The sequence below is a fragment of the Eschrichtius robustus genome, chromosome 7, assembly GCF_028021215.1.
Source record: "Eschrichtius robustus isolate mEscRob2 chromosome 7, mEscRob2.pri, whole genome shotgun sequence".
Classification (NCBI taxonomy): Eukaryota; Metazoa; Chordata; class Mammalia; order Artiodactyla; family Eschrichtiidae; genus Eschrichtius; species Eschrichtius robustus.
Window position 1 is genome coordinate 105,165,814 of NC_090830.1, and position 9,423 is coordinate 105,175,236.

General features: G+C 53.6%; 1 protein-coding gene across 1 annotated transcript; it reads left to right on the top strand.

The window, feature by feature from the left end:
* Nucleotides 1-4,590: 4,590 nt before the first annotated feature.
* CYP26A1 (cytochrome P450 family 26 subfamily A member 1) lies at nucleotides 4,591-8,039 on the top strand. The gene is made up of 7 exons (XM_068548975.1): nucleotides 4,591-4,779; nucleotides 4,981-5,205; nucleotides 5,456-5,746; nucleotides 5,836-5,994; nucleotides 6,486-6,620; nucleotides 7,146-7,298; nucleotides 7,576-8,039. Exons 1-7 carry the CDS (start codon nucleotides 4,591-4,593, stop codon nucleotides 7,915-7,917), a joined length of 1,494 nt encoding a protein of 497 aa, XP_068405076.1. The 3' UTR covers nucleotides 7,918-8,039.
* The last annotated feature ends 1,384 nt before the right edge of the window (nucleotides 8,040-9,423 follow it).

Genomic DNA, 9,423 nt, shown 5'->3' on the forward strand with positions numbered 1-9,423 from the left:
GAAGTGCCCTGGCCAGTGGGAAGGTGCCTCCTGCACTCCGCACGCACCCTGAGGAAGGAAAGGTGGTGGGCCAAGTCTCTTAAGCCCTTCCCAGGATTTCGAAGCAGGGATGGAGGGAAGCCAAGCCCGGGAGGAGGCATGGATCGCAGGGCCGTGGGGAGGCTTGCTAGGGAAGGATTGGGCCGTAGAACGATGCGGGACCTGCAACGGTCGCGAGGAAGAGGGGACGCCGGGAGCGCATCTCTGGCCTGGCTGTGGGCCATAGGAAGACACCGAGAAGGCGCCCAACGGAAGGCCTTCAGGCAGCTGGCCTCCGCTAGGTGCGCCCTCGCCACTCTGCAGGTCTCGGCAGAAACCCAGAACGGTGGGCGCTTCCAGGGCTCCAAACAGGCTCAACACTGCCGGATTCTGCTGGCGATTTCTTAAAAGAAAAATTCCTAGTTCAAGAACGCTTTTAGTCTTTCCATTTATACAAGGGAGAATAGGCAAACGAGAGGACTCTTTAAGGCTGGATTATTTTCATGGGAGATTGAGACATAGAGACATTCGAGGTATTTGTACCCAAAACAGAAAGGCCAAGAAATAGTTTCCTGGCAGTAGTTGGGTGAGGAGGCTACAGCTTAGCTGGGCAGCTGCTCTCTGGTGGGAAAGTGTGGGATGAGGGGTGAGGGGGACTCAGGAAAGACCCCCTCGCCTTCCCCCGGAAGGACCTACCCTGCATATATCCAGAGAGAGACTAGGAACTGGGGCAGCCTGGGGTCCAGGCTGCTGGAACTTCTCTCTTGAGCATAGCTCCAGGGAGCTGGGCTGTGAATTATCTCCAAGATAGTTGGCTGCAGGGACGTTCTGATTTACTGCTTCAACCACCTTTATTACAGGGGAGAGACTGAGGCGAGAGACTGGACTACTCAGCCAGTGCTCTCTTCCACCCCATCACTTACTCCCTGCTCCAGCTCCCAGGCCTGTGGCTGCTGCGAAGCTCTTGGCCTTTTATCCTTTCAACGCGATCTCTAGGTTGGCCTAAGGACTCTGGACCTTTCCAACACAGAAGTTCCCGACAGTGCTTAAATCTAAACCAAGAGCCTCCAGCGTCATTATTCCTAACAGCTCACTGTAACCTGTCACCCACCTTCGGACAGGCTGGGGGCAGTTGGACATGATGGGTGAGTCAGGGAAGTTGCCGCCAAGGCCTGAGCTGACCCCTTAGTGAACCAGAAGAAAGCTGGTGCCCTCCTGACCTTACGCTTAAGGTGGATCCTGGGGCCAGAAGGAAAGGGGGAAGCAGCAGACACAGGCAGGGTCGGTAGCTCAAGAGTGCAGCGGGCCCTTCGGAGCTCGGCTGACACCGCCATAACCCCCTCCAGGGCAATTCATCACCCACTGCTGACCACAGGCCCTGGCGCCAGGCCATGGGATCTGCAGGCAGGTGACAGAGCCACAGAGCCGGCAAGAAGTGGCAGATCTGGGGGCCTGCCCTCAGGGCGCTCCTGAGGCTGCAGAGACAACATCTTGGCCTAAGAAACTCCACTAGGCTGAGGTGGTGGGAGGACCAGGGCTTGGGGCTGATTCTGATTTGGGGAGAGAGATTGGGGGAGGGGGCTCTCAGAAGCCCAGACTTAGCTGGTTCCAAGAGACCTGGTTTACCTGCTGGTGGTCTGCACTAACTATAAGCCCCTGTAGGGGCAGCTCCAATTTTGCTCTAATTTCCCATTGATACTTCATTCTCAGTAATTTCCAAGAAAATCTGAGCTCTTGCTTTAGTAGCTCTTGATTCTCTGAGGAAGGAGCAGATGTGGTTCTTGCCCTCCTGGACTTGGTGTGCTTACCAAGGAGGTAGACAGTAAATAAACTCACAGACAAGAGCAAGAACATGTCTGATGATGATAGTGCTGTGGAGAAAATAAAACAGGCCTGCAATGCAGAGTGCCGGGGAAGGCTGGGGCCTGGGAAGACTTCCCTGGGGTGACATTCGACTTTGGAAGGAACCAGCAAGCGGTGAGCTGGGAAAGAGGCACCCCAAGCAGAGGGAACAGCAGGTATAGAACCCTGGGATGGGGATGAGTGCTCAAGACAAGGGAAGAAGGGGTTGAAAGAAAGGTGGAGGATGGGTGCTTCAGCTGCCTGGGCTCCCCTGACCCCAGTCAGGAACTCACTCCCCACCCCCCAACCCTTAGCAACAGGCTGTTTTGCAGACATCTTGGAAACATTTTATTTTCCAGTGAACCAACCCCTCTCCCCACCTACTGCCACCCACGAAAGCTTGGCAAGGTATCTAGATCAAAGTTCTTATTGGGCTGGTAATTTATGGGCCCCTTCCCCTCTTCAAGATGTTCTTTAATGATCCCACTATCCCATTTAATCCTTTCCTGCCGGTCGCCCCCGCGGGTCTCGATGGGCAGGTAGATTAAAACATTTTTCCCCCTTGTGGCAATTTCCAGCGCGCAGGCCCCGCTCATCTTGTGACCCGGCGCGCGCTGAACTTGGCGAGATGGCCCTGCAGAGTTCACTCGGATGTCACGGTCCGGCCTGCAGGGGTCACAGGCGGGTCAGGCCGGAGGATTGGGACTGGGCCCCAGGTCACGCCCCCCCCCCCCCCGCTCGCCAGCTTTGCTCACCGGCCGGAGGCACTGTCCAGAAAGGGGCGGGCCAGGGATTTCTGATAATTACCTCCAGCGCGTCTCGACCCGGTTCCAGCCGGTGCCCCCGAAGTCGTCTGTCACTGTTTACAGTTGTGAAATCGTTAGAAGAAATAACAGTGAGAGAGACCATTCCCTAAAGCCTCTGAAACGCCAAGGAGGTTTACGGAGAAACGCCGACTCTCCGAAACACATCCTGGGGCGACCCAGGCTTGGAGCGTTTCGGCGAGTGTGCGGTCCCTGCGACTCCGCAGACACTTCCCGACCCTCCGGGTTTGGGGACCACCGCGGGAGGGCTGCGTATTTAACAGCTGTCAGGATCGAAGTGTATTCCATCCCCAAGGGACGCTTTCCGATCTGTGAGGCGTGCTCCTGGGAGAACCGGGTCTTCAGTTTTAAGTATATCATTGCTTCGTTTTAGGCGCGACTGGAGGGTTCATCGCTCAAATCAAGGGGGCGTGTGGCCCTGACTGGTCCGAGGCAGTTCGGACCCAGTCCCACTGGCTCGACCAGGCGGGAAGCAGGGAGCGCACGTGCGCTTCCCGCAGTGTCCGAGCTCCAGGCATTGGCTGCAGGAGCAGCCGATTGTATAGCTGGGCGAAGGCCAGAAGACTCACTTCCCAGTACGGATTCCCTCAACACTCTTCTTATCAGCGGCCGGCAGAGGCCTGAGTTTAGGACCCAGCCCCCCTCTCGCCTGGGTGGCTTTCTGCCCGGTGGGAGCTGGGAGAGCGGAGGATGGCTCCAGTGCCCGGAGCCCAGGTCACCTTGGTAACGTAGCCTAGCGTGCCTGGAGCTGGGAGGAGTATTTGCAACCAGAAGCCCCTTTTGGAAACTCACAACTTCCCCGTGGTGTAGAGGGGTCAGGAATGATCACCTCCATATTAAGGAGGAGGAAACAGCCGCAAGGATGTGCGGTGACTTGCCCAAGGTCATTCAAGTAGAGATGGAGCCGGGACTGAGAGCCCGGACTCCGGGCTTTCCATCCATCCTCCATCTCGGTGTCCTTATCCTGCCAGGGCTAAGGACCCTCTTCCCCTGTGCCTAGCTGGAGCTGCTAACCCCAGGACCCTCGGAATCAGGCCGGCTGTGGCAGGATCGCAGAGCTCTGGTTGCCGCCGAACCGCGGATGAATTGCCACCGCGGTCCCCCACTGGGGGCCCAGAGTTAGGGCTCAGACTTGTGCAGGGCTGCACCTGGAGTCCTGAGGATCTGGAGCCCCTCTTGTACCTTAAGTAGGGCTTTCCAAGACTTCATGAGTGTGGACCTCCTTGAGGGGTTTGGGGAGCTGGCAATCTATGGTCAGCCGGTCACGACTTCCCGCGACTCTCGTTGGGTTCTGGCCCTGGGCTCCTCTGCGGGATCTTTGGAAGAATCGGGAGGCCTGCGTTTTGCTCTGCGTTCTGGGCCTCAGTTTCCCCACCTGTGGGACGAGGAAGCTGGACGATCTCTGAACGCACTTCCCTTTGCTTCCCCAGCAGGTGGAAGGGGGCCCACACGGCGCCTGTAAACGGAAAGCCAGTGCAGGCAGCTCTGGTCTGGGACCGCCCGTCGGACCCGGCGGGAGGGATTCCAAAGAGACCGCCAGGAAGCCCAGGGCTTGGAGTTCCCGCTCCCCAGAGCCTGGGTCGGCCCCTGCCACCGTCCCAGAGCCCCGCACAACTTGTATGGGCGAAGCAGGCTGCTCCTAGCCCCGCACCCCAGGAGGCGCGCTCCGAGGGAAGCCGCCACCGCGCCGCCTCTGCCTCTGCGCGGAACAAACGGTTAAAGATTTTGGGCAGCGCCTCGAGGGGGGAGGAGCCAGGGGCCCAATCCGCAATTAAAGATGAACTTTGGGTGAACTAATTTGTCTAAGGTAACGTGGGCAGCAACCTGGGCCGCCTATAAAGCGGGCGCGCGGCAGGTTCGGAGCTCTGGCGACGGCGGCAGGTGGCGCGGGAGGTCGCGGCGCGCCATGGGGCTCCCAGCACTGCTGGCCAGTGCTCTCTGCACCTTCGTGCTACCGCTGCTGCTCTTCCTGGCAGCGATCAAGCTCTGGGACCTGTACTGCGTGAGCAGCCGGGACCGCAGCTGCGCCCTCCCGTTGCCCCCCGGAACTATGGGCTTCCCCTTCTTCGGGGAAACTTTGCAGATGGTGCTTCAGGTAAGGGAGATAGGGGCGGGACAGGACGATTCCCCGGAGCCCCGGAGCCCCAGAGCCCGACTCGGCTCCAGGCTTCCACTGAAGCCGGGGTAGGCGGCCCCGGGAGGGAGGTGACTGAGGCTAGGATCAGTACTAGCCGGAGGCTCGGCGCTCCCTGGCGCCCCCTCACTCCCGCCTCTCTCCTCCGCTTTCCTCTCGCAGCGAAGGAAGTTCCTGCAGATGAAGCGCAGGAAATACGGCTTCATCTACAAGACACATCTGTTCGGTCGGCCCACGGTGCGGGTGATGGGAGCGGACAACGTGCGGCGCATCTTGCTCGGGGAGCACCGGCTGGTGTCAGTCCACTGGCCCGCGTCTGTGCGCACCATCCTGGGCTCCGGCTGCCTCTCCAACCTGCACGACTCCTTGCACAAGCAGCGCAAGAAGGTGAGGGCGGGGTGGCGGCGCCTGGGCAGGAAGGGGGACCCGATTCGCGTGAGGGGTTCAGGCAAATAGGTGCTGGGCGAGCGCCAGCTGCATAAGGCGTCGGCTAGGGACCCTCTCAAACCCAGTGTAGCTTTCCCAGCCGGGAAGTGCCTTGGGTCTGGTGGGGTTGTGGGTGTCCGGAAGGGGGCCCTGGAAGGCGAGAGGGGCGGGTGGGGCCCGGTTTTCACACTTTTCCCTCCTCGGAGCTCAGGTGATTATGCGGGCCTTCAGCCGCGAGGCGCTCCAGTGCTACGTGCCAGTGATCGCCGAGGAAGTGGGCAATTGCCTGGAGCAGTGGCTGAGCTGTGGCGAGCGCGGCCTCCTAGTCTACCCGCAGGTGAAGCGCCTTATGTTCCGCATCGCTATGCGCATCCTGATGGGCTGCGAGTCCCGGCTGGCGAGCGGCGGGGAAGCAGAGCAGCAGCTGGTAGAGGCCTTCGAGGAAATGACCCGCAATCTCTTCTCGTTGCCCATAGACGTGCCCTTCAGCGGGCTGTACCGGGTAAGGGCGGCATGTAGGGTGCGGAGCTAGGGGCTCCGGGGGCGCGGGGTCCGGGCTTCTGCTCACCGCCGTGCGCTCTCTGCGCTCAGGGACTGAAGGCGCGGAACCTCATCCACGCGCGCATCGAGGAGAACATTCGCGCCAAGATCTGCGGGCTGCGGGCGGCCGAGGCGGACGGGGGCTACAAAGATGCGCTGCAGCTGTTGATCGAGCACTCGTGGGAGAGGGGAGAGAGGCTGGACATGCAGGTGAGTGGCAGCTTCAGGAGAGGCACGGCGGAGTTTGATCCCCTGGCTTTCCAAGCGCAGTTCCTGGGGTCCCCAAAGTGCCCGCCTGGGGCCCAGGTCCCCAGAGTGGGAAGCCCGCCCAGACCCCAGGGATGGGACACAGAGGTTGAGACACCTGGTCCGCGGAGCTTCGGATAGGGGAGAGGCTTCGTCCCCTATCCCTTCCAGGTTTTAAAGGGAAAGTTGGAATTTGCAAGATGTAAATAAAGAATGTTGAGTGATTATAATACAACCAAGGCTTTAATTTAAGAGTTCCTGGGAGGGTGGGATCTTACTGGCCTTCCTGCTGTAGCTGAACTAAAGGGTCTTAGCATTTTGTTTAAATGGATTTTCTGTCAGCACACTTTCAGCCCTTCTCATCTTCCCTCCAGAACTCTCAGTTCTATTCTGAGTAGTCGCTCTGTAAAATTGCATGCAGACTTGTCAAAACGTTCATCTTAATCCACTCTTAGGCACTAAAGCAGTCTTCAACTGAGCTCCTCTTTGGAGGACACGAAACCACAGCCAGTGCAGCTACATCTCTGATCACTTACCTGGGGCTCTACCCACATGTCCTCCAGAAAGTCCGAGTGGAGCTGAAGAGTAAGGTAGGGGAACTGAGGTGGGGGGGGATTACCTTAAGAAACTCAGCTACTCTCTAGCCAGCTTCCCAAAAGGTAGGTGTGCTTTCCCAATAAAAAAGAAGGAATCTTGAGCTGTGATCCCACTCGGGCAGGGTTCAGCCTTGTACTTCTACCTCTTCTCCACGTTTTGCAGAACCTTGGAGATTTTCAGATAGGTTCCACTTTCTTGGATTTGTGTGTTCAAGGGCATGAATGGGGAACTCCTGGGGGACGGTGGTGGCAGCCAGGAGTGGTGGTGGTGATTGGGGGAGGGGAGAAACTTGGTGGTTCTAACTGGTGAGCAGCATTCTCTTGGAATTGTAAACAGATAGTGGACTTGGGCCCAGGGGTGGAGGCAAATGGTAACTAGCTGCTCCCTGTTTCCCCCTCACACTTTCCCATCATGAGGCCCTTTGGGTCCAGCCGCTACTTAAGCCCTGTTTACGTCTGCTGGGCTGATTTTATTGGAGCACAGAATAACCGTTCACCTCTGTGTGACTGTTTTGATAGGGTTTACTTTGCAAGGGCAATCAAGACAACAAGTTGGACATGGAAATTTTGGAACAGCTTAAATACACTGGGTGTGTTATTAAAGAGACCCTTCGACTGAATCCCCCAGTTCCAGGAGGGTTTCGGGTTGCCCTTAAGACTTTTGAATTAAATGTAAGTTAAAAGTTCTCTCCCTCCCACCCTTACCTTTTGTGTTGTAGTTTTAAATCTCCCTTTGTTTCTCTGTCCTTTGACTTAAATTTCTTAGGCTTTTGATAACATTGTCCTGCCTCTGAATGTCTGTCTATCTGTCTCTCTGTTTCTCTCTCCACCTCCCCCTCCTCCTTTCTTTCAGCTCATAACTCCTCCAAGGATATCAGTGATAGATTTTTTTCCTGTTGAAGGTTGAATTCCAGTTTGTCAGTCCTTTGGACTTCATAATCTTTTGCAGGGATACCAGATTCCCAAGGGCTGGAATGTTATCTACAGTATCTGTGATACTCACGATGTCGCCGATATCTTCACCAACAAGGAGGAATTCAATCCTGACCGCTTTCTGCTGCCTCACCCGGAGGATGCATCCAGGTTCAGCTTCATTCCATTTGGAGGAGGCCTTAGGAGCTGTGTAGGGAAAGAGTTCGCAAAAATTCTTCTCAAAATATTTACAGTGGAGCTGGCCAGGCATTGTGACTGGCAGCTTCTAAATGGACCTCCTACAATGAAAACGAGTCCCACCGTGTATCCTGTGGATGATCTCCCGGCAAGGTTCACCCGTTTCCAGGGGGAAATCTGATGGGCAGGAATGCCCAGACCTCAGACTTATTTGAAGAGTACATATGCGTTTTTATCTAGTGTCATGTTGATTTTATTATATTTAATTTCTAAATGTATATTATAATATTTATGTGTCTCTTCTACAGTACCACAGTCTTTAAATATTAAAATAATGAACTGGATAGTTTACAAATAAAGTAAAATCTGAAGGTGCTTGTGTTGCGTTTAATATTCCTGTGGGGGGAAACTCACCGGTTTTATATTTGTATATTTAACCAGATTTCTAAATGTCTACATTCATGGCTTTATTTGTCATCTGTACATATCTATTTTCTGGGAGGAAGAAACTTTGGCTGTTTTTTTCTCTTGACAGTTATTAGAAAGCATATATTATATGTGTGTGAGTTAGTCTAAAGGTAATTTTGTTAAGTTTCCGATGATAATTTAGATTCTCTATTTGGAAAATCTATCAAAGTTAATTAAGAATTTGGGGAGGGGTTTGCTTTACTTTAGGGAAAGCTGAATTTGAAAGGAGAACACTTTGAGAAGATCATCTAATATAACACCTTCAGCCATAAACTTAGTATGTTTAATAAACATAATAAATCTATGGTGTCGCACAGTGTCAGAACTGTTTTCTGAAATTAAAGTTTTAGGTAAGACAAAGTTATTGACTAAAATGAGACCCCAAATCACTGGCGTGTTTCCTTTACTCTGAAGTTGCATATGAAAACAGTATTGGAAAAGGCCAATCTCTGGTTTAGATAAGCGAGTCCAGGTTTTCTTTATTGAAAATAAGGCAGGAGGAGTAGATTTAACAAACTGACAGATAAAGTTTTTATCTATGCCAGGCAATAGGGTGTGAGCCTGACATGACTGATAAAATGGCCCAGTCATGACCCTGTGAACCTTGGCTAACCTCCGTGAAAGCGCAGTTTTGTCACATTTCTGACCCTGGCATAGCCATGTTCTGAACTGAAGGCCAGACTCTCAATCCAGAAAGGTTAGCCCAGTGACTTGCTTATGCAAGCACATTTTCAGTTTTGAAATGGCACAATCTGCTTACTGAACCTCTGATGGCTTGTAGGTTTTGGACTTTAAATTTTTCATTACAGTTTTAGAATTTGGCAATACTGCAGAAGAACTAGGTGGTCTAAATAGGTGTTTGAAAAGGGTTCTGACTACTATGAGAATTACATGTTCTACCTGACTTTAGTTTTTTAGGTGGAACTTGGATTGTAACTTAAGGTTGGAATCCTCTGTTTTTTAAGGGGTGTTTACAGAATAATTTATAATACCTTATAATAACCTTATAAATGCCTTTTTTTTTTAATGAGAAATTACAGGCTTATTTTATTTTCAGCTAAAGCTTTAGTGTACTGTGGTGTACAAAGCTGGCCCTCCCCCCCCACATAACATTTGCCCTGGATCATTCCAGTTAGGAGCACACTAGCCTGAGGACATTATTTCGGATAATTTATACAAGGTCATTTTTTAAGGGTTTCAATACTTTTCTTTTTGCCAG

Bases quoted from the DNA above. Each gene is read 5' to 3' on its own strand.
- CYP26A1 (XM_068548975.1), top strand. From the start codon at position 4,591: ATGGGGCTCCCAGCACTGCTGGCCAGTGCTCTCTGCACCTTCGTGCTA. The intron at 5,206-5,455 runs GTGAGGGCGGGG...CTCGGAGCTCAG, and splicing joins TGCACAAGCAGCGCAAGAAG to GTGATTATGCGGGCCTTCAG. The intron at 5,995-6,485 runs GTGAGTGGCAGC...ATCCACTCTTAG, and splicing joins GAGAGAGGCTGGACATGCAG to GCACTAAAGCAGTCTTCAAC.